Genomic DNA, 22,045 nt, shown 5'->3' with positions numbered 1-22,045 from the left:
TAATTGAAAACTGACAGAAGCACTATACTATTCTCACGTACAATTTTCTTTGTCTTAATTTAGAAGGAACAGAAAAATAAGAAAACTTATCCTGATGATGAGATTCTTCCTACCTGTAATTGCATATGCACTGCTACAAACATAACACTGTAGTCAATATCAGTAATGCCACCATGATTAACTTTATTCCACTCTCAATCATATCCTCATCCTTCACAATGCACTGTTTGCATTCAGATATGCATATAAACATCCAAAAGTTACCATAACAGTTTTTTTTTCATTAAAAAAACTAATTTACATGTTTTTCCCCAGTACATCTATGGTTTTTTTTAAAAAGTACTGTATGTATCAAACATTTAAAGTTTATCCCATCACTGCTGATTCTCTTTGAAGAGCTGTCAACCATCTCAAAGTTTAATGAACTTCAGTATAGCCTCAAGACAAAGCTTTTAGCTTTCTAAAGATATGAGAAGAGGCTTAGTATTTTGTGGCATGAAGACAACATGCCATTAGCAAGTAATCCTGGTGTTTACAGCATTCTTTTGGGAATGACATAAACTCCAAATCCCAAATGATAAGTCATACCCTGCATAAAACTAACACAAGATACATTGAAGTTATTCAGATGAATAGACAGCATTTGGAAAAGTCTGCCAACATTCATATTTTTAACAGCTCTTTAAAGAGGCAATGGTGCAGACTAAGTACAAGGTTTTTGCCTCAGTGTAATACACACCTGAAATTAAAAACAAAACATGGAAGACCAATATCTTTACATTTCATTCTTCAGAAAAAGAAGAATCTTAAAGAAAGCATTTAGTAGTCCACTTGTGCTTAAAATATGCGATGTATGAGAAAGCCAAAAGAAAAAATACACATTTTTTTACACCATGATCAAAAAGATAACAATATACATTTTCTGAAATTGCACTGTATTTAAAACCATCTACAATCTGCTCCACTTCTATGTATGGCTACTGAGACTGCCTGACAGTTCCTTTTCCATTTTAATTGCCAACCTGCGGAGGCCCTTCAGGGATGAGTGACGTGAAGAAAGTTGTAATAAAGGACCAAGCAGAAGCCATGAATCCAGGCTGCTGCTCTATATTGGCATCTTCACCTGCATCTTCTCCACTGTCTTCATCAATCCCATCATCCATAAGTCGTTCCTTTAAAAACAGAAATTGAACAATTCAACTGCTTCCTTTCAGAGCTCTGACAAAAGTTAAGAGCAGCATTGTCCTACATTAAGTTTTCTCAGAATAGTCTCCTGAAGAATAACTAGCACAAAGAAAATCTGTGATTGACAGTTAGTGATCATCTCTACTTCAGACTGGAAAGATACCAAATTTAACCAGCCTGCATAACAGAGAAGATAACGCTGAGAGCTTTCCGGTTGAACCAGCTATATTTCACAAAGTAGTCAGTCCTTCTGTCCAGACATCAATACTCAACTAGTAAGAGGGAAAAAAATGAAATAACATTTTCCTGCTTAATCATTACCAACTCGAGATTTGTGCTACAGGTAGTTACATATACTTTACAATATAACATACAGAAATCTTAAAGATATGTCTGCTCTTACCATCTCCTCAAGATCAGGATTATTTGCATTTTGCCCATCACGGTTCCCTTCCACATTATTGGCTGCCTGTTGCTGGCCTCCCTCTTGCCTAAAGGGGAACCATCCAGCCTGGTGTCTACATAAGAAAATGGAACAGCTGAAAAACCTTGTGAAAGGAAGAATTATTTTCTCCTACCTACTGTAGTAAGTTCTTCAAGTGCTTGCAAATGGATGAAGCTCCTTGCATTTTTCCAGAAGTTTAACTTCTAGATAGAATGTGTATTCTTTGATATCTGGGTTAAGAAAGGTCTTGCTAGGTTTCAGCAGCACTGTTCGTAGCACCCTGTGCCAGAAGATGCAGTTTTCCATAATTAGCTGATGAAATGTTTAGAATACTGGGGGGCTCCTCTTCCCCATTTTTAAGTATTTACATTTTATTATTTTTAAAGGTGGCTTTAATTTTCATAGTTCAAAGTTGACTTTCAATTTAAACTTGAGCTAAGGCTTGAACCACATTACCATTTTAAATTAAGTAAGCCTCTCCTACATTTTCAGATGTCTATATTTGAGTTTCAACTACCACACCTGCATCAGAAACAGAACAATCCATGCAAGTATGCTCTTAAAGTCACAAAGATCAGACTACATGTAAGTAAACTGTCAATGAATGACATCAGTCCAAAAACATCACATTACTGTCAGTTTTCACTCTTTACATCATTAAGATATTTGTTTCACTAAAGGAACTGATGACTACAGTATTGATACATCTTAATAAAATGGTCTTCATGATACATCATTAACATTTTTTAAGATGTCCTTACAATTCTGCCAGATATGACATCCACTGTTAGTTATCTCTTATCTCTGCCTAACACAATTTACTGCAAAATTCTATACATTTGATGTATAAATGAGTACAGCTCTGCAGTTTTCCCTTCATATTCAAGCAGTAAAGTTTAAGTTTACACAAGCATACACTTCAGTTACTACATGAACTTCCCTCCTCATCCCAACATCCTTAATTTCCATCCTTAAATTCTACATTTCTACAATACTGACCTGTACATATCACCAGTATTTAAGCACACTGTTTTAAGTGGTAACCAAGTTACTGTAAAAGGTCCCAGGAATGCTTTTTTAAAAAAATGGCTTCTCTGCTCATTTGAAATTCAAATTTGTACACACCATACAAGAGGAGCAGAGCCTAAACTTTCACATTTGAAACATTTCTCAAAGTTTAAAAGAGATTATACGCTAGCTGTATAACCCATATATCTGCTCTGCAGCTGTACTTAACTGTTGTACTCACAAATAAACCAGTAGCATGGCTCCCATTACCATGACAAACCGACTGAAGGAAGAATAGAAGTATACAATGCTCAGAAGAATAGCTGCTCTAGAGAAAGTGTACATCCAGTCCAGCCAGTCCCGGTTGAAGTCCTCCTCATTAACTACTGGACCTCCCTGTGCATTCATCTGAACATTCGGGTTTACAGGCCTGTTCTCTTGGACAGCTACATTTGGCACTGCTGCAGGCTCATTTGCACGACCATGTTGTGAATTTACAGCCTGAGCAACTGCAGATCTCGCTGATTCAGTGCTGGAAGTCACTTGGGCTGAAACAGCAGCTTGGCTAAAAAAGTCAAATAAAACTTTTGTCAAAAAACATGCAAAGTGTCTAAACCTATTCTTGCCTTCTTTCCTACACTACTGAAAACAAAGTTTCAGACAGTACAAATCAAAACAAAAAAGCACTTTTTTCCTTAAATCTTTACTTAATACAATTATCTAATTCCAATACAAAACTGGATTTTGTATTTAGTTGCACAAAATTTATCACTATAAAAACAGCACAGCCAGACAAAATAAGCACAAATACTTTGATGCTGTAAACAATATTTAAGACTTTCCTTTCCATAGTGTAACTCAGCACTACCTAATATAATGCAAACTTACTATTGCATGTAGTACTGACGTGCATACATTTGTTGCCACCATATCATCTGTAAGGGACTGAATGCAGGATACATAGGAAATCCTCCAGCAGGTACACCGTGGCCTGGAAATTGGTTGCCTATATTGCTGTAAAAGGAGTAAAAGAAAAACATTCAGTTCAATATTGCCATGTTCTAAAATGCACTGAATTCTAGAAGAAGCATTCTTCATTTGTCCCCCTAAAATGACGCTCTGAAGTAACACAAACATGTAGCAAGATCATCCAACCCATTCCAAAAGAACATAGAGTAAATTAATAAGTGAAGTTATTTCTATAGAAAGAAGATTTATGATTTTGTACTTAGATGTCTGTCACTAGCTGTGTCTCTGGGATAAACAACATGTTAACTGCAGAAATGTATTCATTTAATTCCTTTTAAGTTCAGAGGTCAGCCTTACAGGAGCTGTAAATACAAAACTTACTACCTCTATAGCTTTCTTTTACAAATGAAACCTGAAATATCACTGTAATCACAGACACGAAGAACTACACATAAGCAAAGACAGCAAAACTAACTTTTCAGATACAGCATCTGAAGACCACAACTAAGAGAACACCACAAATATAACTCTTACCCCTTAATACTTTAATTAAAAGGGATTCTCCTACAGGCTTTTAATTCTGTTTCACATGCAAGAGATACAAAGCTCCTATACATCAACTTTGGGTTTGGTTTTGTCTGCTTTTAAACTTATTAGCCTCTCTTACCTCCTAGAGCATATAGCATGTTTTGGCAAGATTTCCAACTCTTTCCCCAAAGATTTTGATGTAGTAAACTGTAGTAAACCAGGACATCTTTCAGGACAGCATGAGAGTACAAAGCATGAAGAAAAGTTTATTCAGACTGCAGGTAGCAAAAGCTGAGACTGCTGTTATTGTACTGCGGACTACACCTGTTCCCTAAGTAAGGCACTCCCTGCAAAGATATTACCAAGAGATTTCATTAGTCTCCCAGGCATTCAGATATACAAGACATGCCCAGAAAGAAAGGTGGGGGGAAGACATTAGAATCTTTTTCCATCTTATACATGGAAGAGTACTTTACTAATTCTGGACAAGAGGCTGCTATGCAACTCCATGCATGACCTCTGCTAAAACTTGGTTTGTTATTTTTGAATTCAGTCATTGCTTGTTTTGACAATAGTTTGGAAAAAAAGTAGCGATAAAGCAAAAGCTACGCTCCTGATACCACAGAGATATTCATATACAGTCCTCTCAGTTTATGAAAGAAACAGAGGGTGAACTGGTAGCCCTGTTAATGACCAGTTTCTGAAAAATTCATGTAATACAACAGCAGAGCTTTCAAGCTCCTATACAAAAAACAATCATACTTTTGTCTTTATGGTTGCAAACTTTAAGAATGTTTTTCTAACCCTTGAATTGGCAAGCCCTTTGATAACTAAAATTCCTCCAAAATTCAGAAAATAACGACCCTCAAAACGTAAAGATAGTCTTCTACATGGGTATCCTAAGTTCTGTGTCATGACAAATCAAAGAGCAATATCTCAATTACAAGCAGGAAGAATTCCGTATGGGGATGAAAACAGGAAGAACCGTTGTTTGACCACACCTATTTCCCTAGCTCAGTCACCGAAAAACAGTGCTACCTCAGAACTCGGCAGTGAATTCTGCAGGAATTCACCTTTCCCCCCTCCTCCCGAGAGTTTAGGCTCACTTCTCTTTAAATGTACTGAACAGAGCTCAACAGAAGTTGTGAGGTCTTAAATTAATAGCTCCAAACAAACATGTATTTTAGGAATATAGGATCCAAGCCTCAATTTTCTTCCAACTCTTTCTGAAGTTGCTTTCTCAGTATCTAAAGCTTAAAGGGAGGTTGCAGAAAAAGAAGCTAGCCAACCAAGACAAACCATAGAAGACTCCAGTAATGTTCTTTCCTCTCTCATTAATGTATTTTAGCATTTTGTTTTGTTTGTTTGTTTTTTCTGTTTTGTTTTAAACTGCTTTTCTAGATGTGGCTTTTTGAGAAGCACGCCAACTTTTCAAGTTCTGATGTCATTAATGAGAAGAAGTAGACATCAATATTCAAAAACTGGTTTCTGTGTCAAAAAAAATCAAAGTTAGGCAGATTTTGTCAGTGACCTATTACAACTGGCAGACTATTAAGTTAATTTAAGAAATTCAGGAAAACTCTAAACACAGCACAGAGTATTCCAGTGAGAAGAACGTCTCCAAAGGAAGATGCTCTTCCCAGCCAAGCAAGCTGGCTAGCTGTTAGAAGGAAAAGGGAAGTAGCACATGCTTTCTCCTTATCTTCCTCTAACAGGAGGAGAAAAATGGAGTATTTCAAGAGAATGGCAACAACAGCACAAGAGCAGGGAAGCAAAATTGCATAGGCACAGTTGTTTCAAAAATATAACAGCAGACTGCAGAAGAATAGTTAGGTATGTCAAAAAAACAGGTTTTAGGTTCAAATGCAGAGGTAGCTTCAGAATATTCTGAAGAGGCACATTGCTCTTTCAGTGACTATGAAGCCCAGAATTACTACTTTTGGTATATGGAAGAAAACTAAAATGATCTAATTGGGCTTTATTTAGAAGTAATGTTTCAGAACACATTAACGTTCTGCAGTTATTTAGCCGGTATCATCATGAAGCTATTGCTCACCACCAGTGGAAAAAAATTATAACTTGAAGTTTTAACTTCAAGCTTAGAAGCTCAGTCTTTATCATCTTGCACCACTGACAATAACTGCATTTGTTTAACATCCTTTAACCCACAAAGATGCCTCATTTACTATTAGCCTCACATGAGGCTGAGATATCAACTTCAAGTGCTATTTCAACATCCTCCACTGTATATTTGCTACTTTTAGAAAACACAGACTGAACAAGTGCTACTGATGAAGCAAAGTTGGCATTTGTGTGCTGAACATTCTGTATGCTGTCAGTATGTCATTTTGTTGTCTACTTTCAAACATTATTATGTAAACAATATGAAAACATTTTATTAGGTGGGCTGTTCAACTTGACAAACAATCTCCCTGTCTTCATGTTTCTTATCTGTTTATTGCTTCCATGTACTCCCTAATCTGAAATGCAAGCCATTTTAGGACTGAGTTCAGTTTGTACCTGCACAGAACAGTACGGCCTTGAACTAAGTCCATAGGAGCAAACACCATGCTTACTCCCCACAGCACAAAACTGACTTGGTAGAAGCATAGACTACTTGTTCAGTCCCACCTCAAATGTGGATGTTTAGAAAATGCCATTTACAAAAACTCTAAAGCAACAGAGTACTGAAATATTACAGAGAACATTTTAAAAATCTGATTTAGCTGTTTTCTCAAAGGGTATTCAACTTGGAAACTGAAGTCTTGCACCAGAAACTAAGAAACATCAAAACCATCACTTAACTGCACAAAGTTCATATTTCTTATTGGTACTAACTACTTTACTAATGAAAATGTTGCAAGACACACAAGGAATTGGACTCTGATATATTTTCAAGTGTCTGGAGACACTTCCCCATCAGTAGAGTCTATAGTTCATCATACAGCTAGAATAAAACTGTGTTTGGTCATGAAACCAAGAAAAATCCATAAGGCAATGGAAGTTTCAGCTACAGACCTTCATTGTTCTTAACAAGCCTCAGTCCATGTATAAATTACATTAATACTGAATTTCATTGCCCCAGATGATGTTTAAGAGTAGCTGAAAAAAATAGAAGGCATTTCTTGTTGCTATAATACAGGTAGCAGAGTGCTGAAGCAAAAACAGATGCATCTATCTGAGAAGGCTACTGACAGCACTAAAAAGGGCATTTCAAGAAGACAGTGGACTACAACAGGTGCTAGCCCAGACTTTCTATTTAGGGTAGAGCCAGTGCCTAGTAGTCCAAAGCAAGAATATACCACCTAAGGCTCTTATACAACTAAATTGCTTTTACAAAAAAGAAACAACAACCACACACACTAAGATTATTTAGGGTGCATCTATTCTGGCATTTGTGATTTCTGTTCAGATCAGGTCTGTGCTCTTGAAACTAGTCTCCAGTCATTTCCTCTCACTAGTTTTTTTGGTTGCACCACAGAATGCTCTTGGATCACCACCTGGATTCCTTTGGAATTACACTAAGTTGAAAGATATGATTCAGACACATTGCTAATGCACTTCAGCAACAAATATGCAACTGTGCCAACTGATCAAATTAGACTTAGTCCAAATAAGACAGAAAGTCCTGAAATACATGCAGTGCTGATGTCAGGTTCTCAGCACCTCCTTCAGTCTACAGAACCACACCTCTCAGTCCACATCACTTGCCAATAGAGACACAGTCTTAGAATAACTTAATAAATAAATATGCTCTTTTAAACAGTCATGTCTTCTAAACTGATTCCTCCTGTATTTTTTTAACTGAATTTTTTCAGCTAAAAGGCTGAACAACAGTTCTGTTGTCTTTCTCAAGTCCAAAGGCTATCCAGCTCGTCACACATACCGATAGAAAAAAAACTCATGCTCATGGTACATATTTGTGAAAAGCTAATTAAAAAAATAAACCACCTTAGAGATGAATAATGCAACATGCAAAAAAATTGCTTCCAGAATTAACTTACAGTACACTGAACTGCAGTCAACTTAGCATCACCTAGATTTGTCACAAAGGCAAGCATAACCACTTCCACAAAGATTAATGTGGTCAGAATAACAGAGTACTCCACCCATTGCAAAAGCACTCTCCTCCCAGCAGAATACATGAAAACTAGTAAGACTAGTAAAGTCTACACAAATTCTAACAGGAGAGTAACTGAAAATGCATTTAACTTGTGTTAAGAACTGTTAATTTAACCAATTTCCTTCCCAGTGACAAAAACAATTGCTACTGTTAGTAGATTCATAGATTGTTTTTGTGGGTGTCCCCCGCCACATTCTTCAAAATCCCTGGAAAATAAACAGCACTATAGTAGAACACCTTGTGAGAAAGAAGCCTTGAAAAGTGTTCCCTGAGGAAATGACAATTATCATATCAGAATGCACTATCCTCCCTTGGAAGAAATTTTTAAAGGGGTTTATAAAGTTGTAAAGGTCATGGGTCATGCAGGCTAAAAAAATTCTTAAAGATCCTTTTTAAGTGGGGAAAAACAGACAATTTTGAAAGTTAAATACCAGATCTAATCAAGAAGTATACACACTGGTTATATATGAAAATATTTTAACTTTGTACATTCACAAGCACTTACAGGTACTCAGAATACCTCATTATTTCTATAACTGAATCCAATATGGACAAATGAAGAGTTGCATCCCATTAAAAAGTCAAAAATTAAGAACCATCATATTTGGTAACATTTTAGTCTTGATTATTACAATAGAGGACTAGAAAAAGCAACCAGACAATCATTTGATCACTTACATTGCTAACTACATCCACTAGATAAACATTGAAACTGCCCTCATCAACAGAAAGTTAAAAGCAGAAAGCATAAAGTGAAAGAGAACAGTTTGAAGGGGAGCACCAAGTACACTTACTCTTTGAATGACTCCTGTCTTAAAACATTAATGTTCATAGAAATTTCTAAACGTGACTTATGCTTCAAGATGAAGTAGCCAAATCATTTTGCAGAGTGTGCAAGAATCAATTGTAACAGAACATTTAAAAAGAGCATGGAAAAGATGAAGATTGTTTTAATTTCACTTACCCTTGCATTAAATAAGGGAACTGGTGGCTTGGTATGGGATTGCTTTGTGCTTGTGGAAGATTACGATGCCTCACTCCATCTGCACTAGTGTTCAAAGATGTAGACGAATCTTCTTGGTTTGTGGATGAGGCAGCAGTTGATCCAGAATGGTCCATATTCTTTAAAATAAAGAAAATTGATGTTGAGGATATTTTCACTACAGTAACAAGAGTTTACAACCATGTCTTAAGAAAACTATCTTATTGTGTATATAAACAACAGACAAGTCTACTGGGATTTTATTGAATCTGGCAAGCTTTTAGTAAAAAAAATGCACTCAAGTGCACATATAAAAAAGTGACGTTTCAAAAAGCTGCACTGAACTAAAGCTTAATTCAGAAAAAAGTACTTAGCAGCAACAAATTCTAGAGGCTATCGTTAACAAAAGTAACTACAAGCTCAGGTTATGAATATCAGAAAGAAGTTCCTGCTGTAAAATAAAATACCCCTCCCTCTGTCCTTGTTTTCAGTTTCCTCTTCTATTTTTCTAATTAACCTCTTCACTGTGCCAGCTGCACAATCCAAATTACTGTGCCAACTGCTTGGGCTGGAAGAGCGAGTAACAGAAAAGTAGCTGGGAACAACTTAGGCTCCAAGAAACCCATCTAAATAGACTGTCAGGACTTCAATGTTTTCCAAGATAAATACTTAATCCTAGAAGAACAAACAGCTGGCTCTCCTAGGTTACATGTCACCAGAATAAGACTGTAATTTGGCCATGGAGATGCATTATTTTAGTTTTATTATATCCCCAAACCCTACTGCTAAGCACTATTTTAATGTTTACTCAGTAAAAAATCCTCTTCAACTTTGACAACTCAGGAAGTGAGGAGCTGCAATTATGTAAAGACATCCATATCACATTTGCCCTACAAAGGAAAACAAGAAAAATTTACCACTAGACAGGGGGAAAAAAGCAAATGCAAGAATAAAGGCCATTCAAGCTTTGGGATTAGGTTGACTTTCAAAGTATTACAAATTTGACGCCATGCACACTGACTGCTTTAAGCAGTCATTAATAGTTATTTAAATTCATTATTTACAGCAATGTAGCAATAAAATAAACGAAGCCCTCTCTGTATTTCTATTGCTGTTTGCAAGTATGAAGAGTGTAAATACTATCCACTCTCTTCAACTGTTTAAAGTGCTACTTTATCTGTCTGTTGAACAGCAATCAGAAACAGTACCCTGTCAATAGAAGAACCAAGCTTATTATTGAAATGGTAATCTACCCACCACTGATGAAGACTAACAATTTTGTACGCTCTCCTTTCTGACTAACCTTCACAAATCACTTACTGATACTACCAGCTCTGAAGAAAGCCAGGATAATTACAGTGATGATGAGCAAGTCATCAACAGAAATATTACCTTCACTTCTATTAAAAATGAGTACAACTAAAGAACACCACCATTTCCCAGTTCCAAACAGAACGAAGTGAAGGGTGAATGGAAGAACTGCAAACACACCAAAAAAGGGTACTTTGAACAATTAACTAAAAAAAAAATAAATGACAACTTTCTACTCCTCATCACCTTACAGACTATCAACACTATGACTACCTTGAAACTGAGTAAGTACTGTCCAATTCTTGTCAAGCAGAATGAACGCTGGCCAAGTACCACCTTTCTCAAAACAAGGGCACTAAATTGACTGGTCTCTCTTCAGTAGAGGAGATATTTGCAGAACTAATCAGAACTCAGTTTAAAGTCTAAATACACTAGTCAGTTTCTGGCAAAGACACAGCACATTTCTCTCTCTCCATGTTCCTGTTCCATAAAGAAAACATGGAAAAGAAAGAATAGCTTAGAAAAAGTAGTGCTTTATCATCTAATAAACATGATGGCATTACTATTTGAAAGTTCACATTTATTTAAAATGACATCCTTAAATAATCAAGTCTAATTCTACAAATTCATATGACATACTCTACTTTCACCACATGTTTTTACAGTCAGATTTTAGGAATGAGAAAAGAACTTGCTAGAAAGCTTCCTTGCTGTAGAAGAAATTCATGTCCTGTGTATGAAAAAAACTCACTGAGCTACTGCTGGAGGTTGAAGCTCCGTGACCACCTCTACTGGTGCTGGGTTTTGGAGAACTTGGGGGTGTCCGGGAAGTACATACCAGATGAACCATATGATATTCATCTTGCTAAAAATCAAAGAGATTGAAGAGCTAAAGTAACAATATTTGCAAAAAAACAAGCAAAAACTGTGTTTAAATACCCACCTTCGAAGTTTCCCTCGTATTCAGTATATATACATTAAACAAAATGGACACCGCAAAGCAAAAGTTGAGCCTAGAACAAGAGAAGCTTCCTGTTTCTCAACTAAAGTTTTCATAGTAGCTGTCCATAATCACATACTAAGCATCCACTTACCCCCAGTTTCCCCTAAAATTGCAGTATAGCAGAACCAACAGAAAACCACACGGAGAAACATGAGAAAGCACAGATGATGCTTTGACTTTTATTTTGGGAAAACCTCACTCTTTGCAGTGCTCAAAGTTAAGAATGCCTACGTTTGCGTTGAGATTTAATGAGGAGCGTTATTCAATAAAAATCATGGTAAATGAAAAATGTAGGAGCTGGAATTCTATGAGCAGTCCAAGATAAGAAAAAAATACCAGCTATTGCCTGCACCTCACTGCAGTCTAAGCTCAACCCAAGCCTATCCTTCAGGCACCACCCATTCAAAAAGTCCCTGCAGATATTCCACACCCAGGGAACACTATTCCAAGTGCTAAACAGGGCTTCAGTATTTCTAAATACTTGACAGCAAGGAAGGGAACAAGTGGCACCACTCAAGGCCACGCCAGCAATGCAAGTTATCAGCCTACACCAATTCTTCATGAATATGCTCCCCCATCAAATATGGATGCTATAACAACTTCAATCTGAGGCTATTCTACTATGTCAAATGAAAACAGCCCATTATATCAGCATGCCTGAAGCTCATATGGCCATAGCAACAAGAACAGCTATGACTGTATTTAAGCTGCACACTATAGCTTCCTAGTAACCAAATTTTATGTACAAAAATACTAGAAAAAATATCCCCTTCTGAAATCAGCATGGTGCAGTCAAGCTGCAGTATTTAATGTGATAGCATTTAGAAATACTGCTTGTCTTCAACTAAAAAAATAAGTGTGCTTTCCACCATTTTTAAAGTTTTAATCTTTAGGAACAAAAAACTAAACTGCTTTTGTACACCATAGTGCAGCCCAGCTAGCACAGCCTATCCATACCCAGACTTTTCAACCCCTCTGCACATAGCAGTTCCTAGTGGCAAGCACGGCCTCGCTGTCACACAGCCACTTCCTACAAGCTGGTGACAGCACGCAGTGATCAGAGAGCACTGAACACCAGCCATCAGCGCTGTGACCAAGCCAAAAGCCTTCCGCCTAACTACTTACCTCCTTTCTACAGAAGACCTTATGCCACTTGGAGAAGTAAAGGAAGGCAGAAATATTGACAAGCTTACAGCGTACAGCTTTATTAAATGGGACAATTTATTGTAATGTTTTTATTCCATATACAACATTTCTGATATCACTATGCTTAAGGAGTCCCACAACATCCAGCCTCCACATGTTTTATATCAGCAAAATAACACCACTCAGTATCAAAAAGCAAGTATCATAAAACTAATTTGAGAGACTTAGTAAATCCTCTGATAATATCAGGAACTTAGATCTAGACAATTAGGAAGAATACAGCAGAGAATTAAGTTTAAATTCAGAGCAATCATACTTTTTTGTTGGAAGAAGGTATTCTTTCTGCTTGAGTTTTTGTAAAAAAAAACTTTAACTTTGTACTTATGACTAATTAGTAAGTTTCTGTAACTAAACCCAAGGCCTGTACCTACTCAAGTGCCTTTAAAATCAAACATCCCCTGAATATTAAAGGCAGACATTAGTTAGTCAGAAGTCTCTCCTCTAGCACATAAAACAAGGCTTGAAGTTGTTTGTGTTTCCTAAAATCAGTCTACTGTAGGCAGGCCAAGTGAATTTAAGGGATTCAGACTGACTGCATTTTGCCCTTCATAAGCACAGCTATGCTGTGAGCTATGTTAGATAACCATTTTCATGAACGTTTAAGCATTACTGGATGGCAATATTTCAGGTGCAGTTCTGTAATAAAACTACACAGAGTAAATTTTAATCTTTTGGGGTAAACAGATAAACTATGTAAAGTTTTTTTCACAATCTAGACTGTGAAAGAACAACAGCTTTAGCCTGTTCAAGTAACATTCAATATTCCTCTGCATCTTTTTCTTTACATATAACACAGAAATTTAGTTCCCCACTTTTACTAAAGCATTATTCTCTTTTGGAGACCTTTCTCCGTATTAACATAAAAATGTAACTAACTCTGCAGTTTGCACACTGATTTTAACTTTAGAAGTTTGCCAAAAGAAGTATCATTACCAACACTCAGGCACTGTACTACAAAGCTTATATATTTAATATTAAAAATTGTAATAACTGTTTAATGAATTAATATATTTTCTAAATAGAGCTATTGATCCTGGTCTGTTTACAGGAAATTTAAAGAATAGTCAACATTGCACTACATTTTCGGTTACCATCAAAATCAAAACACAAAGTTCTTGATAATCTTATATATCATATTGACTTTAATATCATTGTTTTATACATTAAGAACTTTAACTCAATGTCCCTATTATTTTGTAGCATCCAACCAAGCTATTTAACCCAATCAGAGAGCCAAGTGCATGTATTTCAACATTTCCTATGTAAGATTCCATGTGTACTCAGGACTTGGATTTAATTAGCACATTACCTAAAGAATCCAAAGTCAGACTACTAAAACTATTGGTTTCCATGATAAGCCAGCAGAATAAAGGAAAAGTAGTTATAAAAAGAAAAAAAAAAGCAAGAACCAACAAGTTTGTAAACATTAGCAGGAACAGCTAATACCTGACAAATAAAGCCAGGACAATAAACAGATTTCCCAACAAAACCATTCAATTTAGAAGTCTTTTCTTGCATATAGATGCTTTATCCTTATTTTGCTTACACAAGTCCCGTTTGGTTTTTGTGTTTTAAATGCAAGTTCTTGGATTTAAGTAAGTACAAGAAATGAAACGATGTCCCAAACTAACAAAATTCTTTTAAATGATCCCACTTGAGTCAAAGCAGGAACTGTCCAAAGAGTCATTCTACATTGCATATTACCTGTTTGGTACTTGGATAGGCTAATCACTTTCACCATTTGGAAACATCCCTCAATCCACAAGTATCACAATCCTACAAACAAGGGATACTTGAAAATACATTTTCCAGAACATATCAGCATTATATGGTTGGTCACATTCTACCTTATCAATAAAAAATTGAAGTTAAACAATACAAATCTAAACTATTTCCCAAAAAGTGTTTTTGCTCAAAAAAATCATATGGTGTTGATATAAAGCTTACTTTTCTGAGAACATCTTTCAGCTGCAGGTGATCAGGAAGCAGTCTGCCAGAATACACCAGTCTCTGATCCTTTGTAGACTAGGAGATGGGACAAAGAAAGGAATTTAGCTTTTTCCAGCTGTACAGATATACAGCTGGAGATAACATTTGCAGATGAGTAAAATCCCTTATAATTCCAACCACAAATGGACAGCCTTTAAAACACTTCAGAGGCCTTGCAACTCCAACTAACAAATTACATCTGAAAAAGGTCTCCTATTATGCACTCAGCAAGAGTGCTGTAACACTTAACATCACTTAACTGGCAAATGCTCCTCAAGAAAACCATTAAGTATATTTGAAAATTCCTTTCTTTTCAGTAAGATTTGCTCTTCACCCTGCTCTCATTCCCACACACTTCTTGGGAAAGTAGATGGAAATATTGCTGGTGCAAGGAAAATAAAAACAAAAATAGTTAGTAGAATGACAGAATGATAATTAAAATGTGCAGGAGAAGGGCATAAGTTTCAATCTCTTTCTGTAAGGAATTTCTGTCCATTCCCAAACCCCTTCTCCCACACCTACCCCACCCACCAAAAAAAAAAAGGAAAAAACAAGAAGAAACAAGCAGCAAGGCATTAAAAATCCCTAAGAAGCAAAAGGACTTGTTTTTTTAAAGGGAGTCTTCAAGTTTTGGTAAGCTTTTTTTTGCCCGGTCTTACACTTCCACACTTTAATATTGCTCAGTAAAAAGTTTCTTTTTTTTTTAAATGGTATGCTATTTGTAAGGCAGTAACGTATAACTATTCTCAGCTGAGGAGATCATAACAAAATTCTTGTTACATGGAAACTGCATTTGGGGTACCTATCTACAGAAAGGTGTCCAGTACAGTCAAGCATCTAAGTAACATGCTGTAACTTTGTGAATGAACAGTTACTTTAAAAAAATTGAAAGAACTTTACAGAAAATCCAACTATTACCAACATAAGTTCATTTTAACTACTTTCTTGCATTAAGAATCAATCCAACAGCTTTTTATCACTTGAAGAAGTGCTAACCTAACCAAATGCTAGATGAAGAAATCTGGCCTACCATCAGTGGAACGGATATGCATTATCAGCATGAAATATTTGAAGAATTTCCCCACCATACATACAGCTAGTCTTACAACACCTCTCCCTGTTCTCTGACATCCTTCTGTTACCGATTCTGCAGTCATAGGCATGCTAATACTACGACCTAAATTGCTGAAAATCAGACCTATAAAATCAAAAAAAGCTTTCCAAGTAGTCTTGATATTTTTTCTTGCTGTAACCTAGTCCAGCAGAAAACAGAAGAGTTACAGAACGTGATTTTCCCCCTAAATATTCTAGTCATATCACAAGATTTATAGATGCTCTAAGCAAAAACTGTAAGGATACATTGGATGAGAAGTTTTTGCTTTTAAAAAAAATCCAAATTCACATTAGATGTCCATGACTAAATACACGCCTTTAAATAGGAAGAAAAGGTTCGATACTATACGTGGCAAGTTAGCTGCCATCATTTATACTGAAGAATCATTTTCTTCATTCTGCATTTCTCTCTATTTTAATTAGTGACATAATAAACCATTTTTATAAGCCTCACAACACAGAACTGTTAATTGGCAGCTCCAATGGATAAATAGTGCAACAAATTGAAAGTCATCACTGCACTATTTATATTAAAAAAAAAATCAACAAAGAAGCCACTCTCTCATACCAATCTAAGTTCTTTTGAACTACGCCATTTTGTTGGCTGCTCCTTTCAAGCAAGAACAGGCTGCTAACAGGATACAAGTTTACTTGCATTTTGTATCTGGGAAAGGCCTTCTTAGATAAACTAGAATTTGCTGCATGTATCAAGAACACAGAAAACATTGATTTCCTAAGTTAGAGGCTTGTTGCTTTGATCAGTAGAACGAGAAGAAAAGTCTCAGAAACCCCATTTCTGGATCCTGAGAGAGGTACTCTGGAGATTAATTAGAACAAGTAAGCAGTTAAAACAAAACAAACAAGAAGCCCTAACCCAAATACTTTGTATCATCATCCAATAAGGATGGGGCCACACTATTTTTGCCTGTGCCACTGATAATACAGCTTCCTAACCAGGTTAAAATGACCCTGCATATCTACTACATAATCCTGAGCAATTCATTTCATCTCCCTTAAAAACAGAAAAGAAAAGCTTACTTAGGTTGAATACTGATAAACACATTAAGCCAAGGACACTAACGCAGGAAGAAGAGGTCTTAAACCCCATGCTCCTCCGCACTTAACTCAAATACCTAACCATGCATCACAGGAATTACCACTTGCAATTCTCAGGGTTAAAGCCATCCTGGAGTTCTGAAGCATGGGTTTGTTTGTTTTTAATGCAGATGGAAGAAAAATAAACAATAATTGTTTAGTAATAGAATAAATAATTCTTGTGATAAACAAGAAAACACAGCAGTTCAAATATATGCCAAAGCAAATGGAATAGGCATTCAACTCATCCTCTGCCAGAGGAGATTCGCTACCACAGCTCCTGCTTCGAAGAAAAACATGCTCACTGCTAGACCAAATGCTGAACCATGACAGAAAAAGACTTCAAAAATAGTAATAATAGAGTGGCCCCATTTTCAGAAGCAAACTCAGAACATCAGATGAAACGATTCTAGAACCTACAGGTTAAAGGCTCATACCTGAGATAGATGGAAAAAGATGGTTTCCTGATCATAATCCCAAAGTTATGAATTTAAAATCAACAATTCATCAGGTTTTTTTCCTTCCATTTTTCAAGCAGGATTCCTTCTGCAGTGTTTGGTCCAAGTTAAATATGCCAAGAACATTATCAAAACAACCAAGCCTAAGATGATGCAACAACTTCCTTTAGCATACAGTCTCTAATCTATCCCCGCTTTCAGTTACAAAACATCTACTACTTGGTCACTCAGCCCCTCTGCCACAGGGAATAAAAATACAAAGAACCACATCTGGTTAGAACTGTGGGCAAAATACATGCTAGCTGACAGGTACAGGGGACAAGAAACAGCAGGCTTAAATCAATGTTTCTGGGCATAATCAATACAGTCGTTAATGTGCTGAATGCAAGATCTGCCAGATCTGAGACATACAGGTTGGCTTTCCAAGTTTTCTTTTCTTAAATAAAGATTTCTTTTAGGGAAGTTATAACAAGTTATTTACAAATATCAACTTTAGTATAGGCCTGCAGGCTAATTTAACACTGATTTAAACCCACCCAGCCTATTCAGTGACTTACTAAATTAAGTATGCCAGCTTTAACAATAGCTAACCCAATTTAAATCTGCCTATACGTGGCATTCGTATGTACTTAAGTCATCCACATAAATTAATCTAGTAAAATCACAAACAACACCGCCCCCAAAGCCTAACTTCTCACTTGCCTATGTCAACCATCTCATTTTATAATAATATACTCTTAATAGATACTAAATTCAGTAAAAGTATTTACCCGTTACCATTAGTTTTCCAATTAGAAAAGACACTAATTTACCTACGTGTACAGGAGAATAAGGTACAAGTCACACATGAGACTGTACACCAGCAGTAACAGCTGATTTCTATTTTGTACCCTTAATTTCAAGAACACTGCAATACTTGTATGAAGCATCTGTGTTCCGATGTACTCTAGCACTTTAAAATAGCACGGTAACGTAAGTTATTTCCAGGATCTACCACATTCATGGAACATAGAAATCTGACTGACAAGCTTCTGACACTGCTCTGCTTAAAAAAAAAAAAAAAAGGAAAGAAAAACACTCCTAAAAGCACAAAGTTTTAAATAAATCTGAAAAAGTAGTAAGATTATGTCAAAAAGACATATCAAGACAAAGATAAATTTTTCAATTTTACCATACAGAGAAGACAACTTTCTTCACCTCCCATATTAGATTAATTTGAACGGATCTATGAAATAATATTGTGTTTAGTTATAAGTAAAGCTAGTAAGTACAATAAATCCAAATTAAATTGGATTAGAGATAGCTTTCATTAAATAAACTCTTCCGTTCTTTAATCCATACTAGTTTGGGGAGTATTATGAACTACTCTTGTGATTTTTAATAAAGAGAGGCATGTTGAGGAATTCATTGTCAACAGAAAAAAAGATATTTCAAGCAACCAAAATTTAATATTGTAACACTGGTTAAAACAATGCAACATAAAAACCTCTTGTTCATTAAGGATTCTTCCCAGAAGCCCAATTCAGCAAGATCACTGGATGAATCAGAAAAGTAGTGTTTAAACACAAATACGTCACAGAAGGACATTCTGGCAAGGAAGCAGCAGTCAACTGAAGTCACGTATTTGTTTCTTTTACAGTGGATCTGCTCTCTCAGCAGAGAATTACCGAGAACAATAACAACTAAATCCACAAGTTCTTAAATATCACTTAACAGAACTCAATCTACCAGTGATACTGCCTAAATTGTTGACTGCTGTTCTCCTGCTTTCTCCAGAAGGAAGAAATCCTTTTCAGACACAAGGATATTGTTTACATCCACTTCCACCCTCCTCCCCACCCCCAAAAAAGAAACTAACAATGACACTAGTTAGTATTCACCTCGTTCAATAAAAGAATCATTTACAATATAAACGGAAGCTTTGTCTGATGTTTTGTACAGCAAGGTCTAGGCCCTACATGCTGCTGCAAAGTAGAGGGAGAATCTGCACTGCCTTTATATGGTTTTCTGGAACAAATCTTCATAAAAGTCAAATGCACTCTTTTGTATGACTGCCGTTTAGTAACACTACAGTTTTTCATAACTGCTAGATTTGGAAATTACAGAACTTCAAAATAAAATGCATTTTCCTTGGGGACTAAAGAGCTATAGATTTTTACACAAAGTTTCAAAATAGTCACAACTATCATACAAGTTTGTAAACAAATGAGAAAACAGTTTTCAGCCCTGACTCAAAAAACATCATCCCAAAGGAAAAAGGAAAGAATTCTGGAGAGGTTGTCCAATTGGATGTTTCAAATAATATTATGAATAATCACCTACCTGTTCCACCACCATCTAGTGAACTTGGGGGTAATTTTAGCTATACCACTGGAATCATTTTAGAGAGCGCTCCTATATTTACAGAAATGGGTATGGAAGATAGCTACATCCCAGTTCCTATAAAAGCAGAGTTAATAAACATCTCCAGCGCTACCACCTTTCAGAATACTGCTTTTTTTAACGGTCCAGAAAAGAAGCTAGCTTGCATTGCTGAAAGCAGAGAGCCAGCCACTGCACTTACAGACACAGCTCTGGGGAAGCAGGTCCCTTGCTTGTTTACACTGCAGAGCGCCCAGCCTAAACCCTTGCCTACAGCCCAGGCCCCACGGCACCCCCGCACAACCTGTCCCGACAGCTTACCGGCTTGCTGGGGTACACCTTAGAGAGGTGCGACTTCAGCTTGCCCACGGTCCAGTCCAGGAAGCAGCTGACGGTCTGGTCGGTGTACTTCTGGTTGGGGGCCTTGATGATGAGGGTCACCGGAGGACCCACGACGCCCTGCTCCATGCCGCCCCTGCCCCTCTATCTCCCCCCCCCGGGGCCACACGAAGCCGCTGGAAGCTGCAGGAGCTCAGGGCGGGCTCAGCGGCCAGTGCCCAGCTCCCTAAGACGGCCGGGGACGCCCATGGCCGCGCTCCCTCCCTCTCGTAAAATGGAGACCGGAAGCACGGCCTTCCTCCTCCTCCTCCTCCTCCTCCTCCTGCTGCCGCCGCTGCCCCCGCACGCCGCTGGGGGGCGCAATGCGCAGGCGCGGGGCCGGCGGGCAGCGGAAGGGGGGACACAAAATGGCGGCCGAGGGGGCTGGAGGGAGGGGGGGAAAATGGGAGGGGGTTGAGGTGATGTCGTCAGCGAGCCCCTTGTTGTCAGCGGAATTAAAACTTTGTTATCTGTGTGTCCTGCCTCCTTCACCACCCTCTGGGAACGCCTCGGCCTGTTTATCCTCGCGGGGTCGCCAAATAACCGTGTTACAAACCTGAATGGCGCGGGAAGGGGGTGCGTGCCTTATGTCACACAAGAGGCCTGTGTAAAATCATAACGCATGTTTCTGGAGTACCGGTTTAGCTTTGTAAACTTGTAATCACCCACATGATTTTCAGTTTCTGAGAAGAAAATATTTTAAAGAGTAACCTTCAAATCTGACAGACAAAATGACAAGGAAGGGAAAGTTGATATTTCTGCAGGTGATCCCTGCAGTAAAGGCTGTTCTCATTAACTAGATCTAAACAACAACTTGCTTATAAAAATACTTTCAAATATCTATTAAACCAAGAAACAAAGATGTCCTGTTTCTTTCAATCTTCAGATGTAATTACTGAATACACAAGACTTTCTGTCAGGTTTAATTTTTCAAGAAGAATCACAGAATCACAGAATATCCAAATTGGTAGGGACCCACAAGGATCATCAAGTCCCACTCCTTGGTCCCCCCAAAGGACCACCCAAAAAGAAAAAAAAAAAAAAATAATATGTCTGAGAGCATTGTCCAAATGCTTCTTGAACTCTGGCAGGCTCAGTGCTGTTACCACTGCCCTGGGCAGCCTGTTCCAGTTCCTGACCACCCTCTTGGTGAAAAAACTTTTCCAGATATCCAGCCTGACCCTCCCCTGTCTCAGCTTCAAGCCGTTCCTTTGGGTCCTATCACTGGTCTCTCCATTTCCCTCATGAGGAAGCTGTAGACAACGATGAGGTCTCCCCTCAGTCTCCTCTTCTCCAGGCTGAACAATCCAAGTCGACTGTGTCTCTTTAATGCCAAGGAATCAAAGCATTTTTTTAATCTCAGCAGTATGAACAACAGGCACAGAAAAGGTTGCTGATAAAGAGAGGGCCCCAAGGAACTCCAGTGTCTGGAGGGAAAGATGAAAAGAAGAGCCTGAAGGAGTATCATTAGCACACAGGACCTAATTCTTTCTTTTAAATAAAAACAGGATGCAGACAACAGCCAATGAGAGAATTTGTGAAAGAGAAAATAGTCTTAATCTTTGTGTTTATTGACTTGTAATTAATTGCCTCTACAAGTCCTCCTTCGCAAACCTCATGTTTGAGATGGAGCATGGGACCTCTGTGTTTCTATAGCAGCTGTTATTCCTGAGATGGCTTATCAAATCATAAATGTGGACAACTGGTACTTGACAACACCTTCAAATATAATATTTAACATACTCTTATCAGTTTCCCAGTACCCTCCCTTGATTTATAGAAGAACAATTATTTGCATTTGAAATTCTGAACATACTGTCATTACCAGGGCATGCAACTTGAATTCCCAAGAATTTCCGAAAATAGAATAGAATTTCCAAGCACTAGTCAA

General features: G+C 37.4%; 1 protein-coding gene across 4 annotated transcripts; it reads right to left on the bottom strand.

Moving 5' to 3' along the window:
* Window positions 1-159: 159 nt before the first annotated feature.
* Window positions 160-20,431, bottom strand: HERPUD2 (HERPUD family member 2). Of its 4 annotated transcripts, XM_083822076.1 has the most exons (8): window positions 20,098-20,428; window positions 14,708-14,785; window positions 11,303-11,416; window positions 9,223-9,380; window positions 3,527-3,652; window positions 2,880-3,203; window positions 1,589-1,703; window positions 160-1,172 (listed from the first exon to the last, which is right to left on the bottom strand). In XM_083822076.1, the coding sequence occupies exons 1-8, from the start codon at window positions 20,242-20,244 to the stop codon at window positions 1,011-1,013; spliced, it is 1,224 nt and encodes a 407-aa protein (XP_083678202.1). In that variant the 5' UTR covers window positions 20,245-20,428; the 3' UTR covers window positions 160-1,010. The 4 variants fall into 4 exon arrangements, with proteins under 4 accessions (XP_083678202.1, XP_083678204.1, XP_083678203.1 ...); XM_083822078.1 differs by lacking the exon at window positions 11,303-11,416 and having other exon boundaries at window positions 20,098-20,430; XM_083822077.1 differs by lacking the exon at window positions 14,708-14,785 and having other exon boundaries at window positions 20,098-20,430.
* Window positions 20,432-22,045: the final 1,614 nt, after the last annotated feature.

Source organism: Anser anser (assembly GCF_964211835.1).
Source record: "Anser anser genome assembly, chromosome: 2".
NCBI lineage: Eukaryota > Metazoa > Chordata > Aves > Anseriformes > Anatidae > Anser > Anser anser.
Note: the sequence above shows the minus strand (reverse complement) of the source record. Positions and strands in the feature narration are given on the sequence as shown.

What these genes read in the sequence shown, in the direction of transcription:
- HERPUD2 (XM_083822076.1), bottom strand. Translation starts at nt 20,244, where the DNA reads ATGGAGCAGGGCGTCGTGGGTCCTCCGGTGACCCTCATCATCAAGGCC. An exon ending in CAACCTCCAGCAGTAGCTCA is followed by an intron (nt 9,381 to 11,302) that starts GTGAGTTTTTTT and finishes TTTATTTTAAAG; the next exon opens with AATATGGACCATTCTGGATC. An exon ending in GCCATGCTACTGGTTTATTT is followed by an intron (nt 1,704 to 2,879) that starts GTGAGTACAACA and finishes TTTCTTATGTAG; the next exon opens with ACACCAGGCTGGATGGTTCC.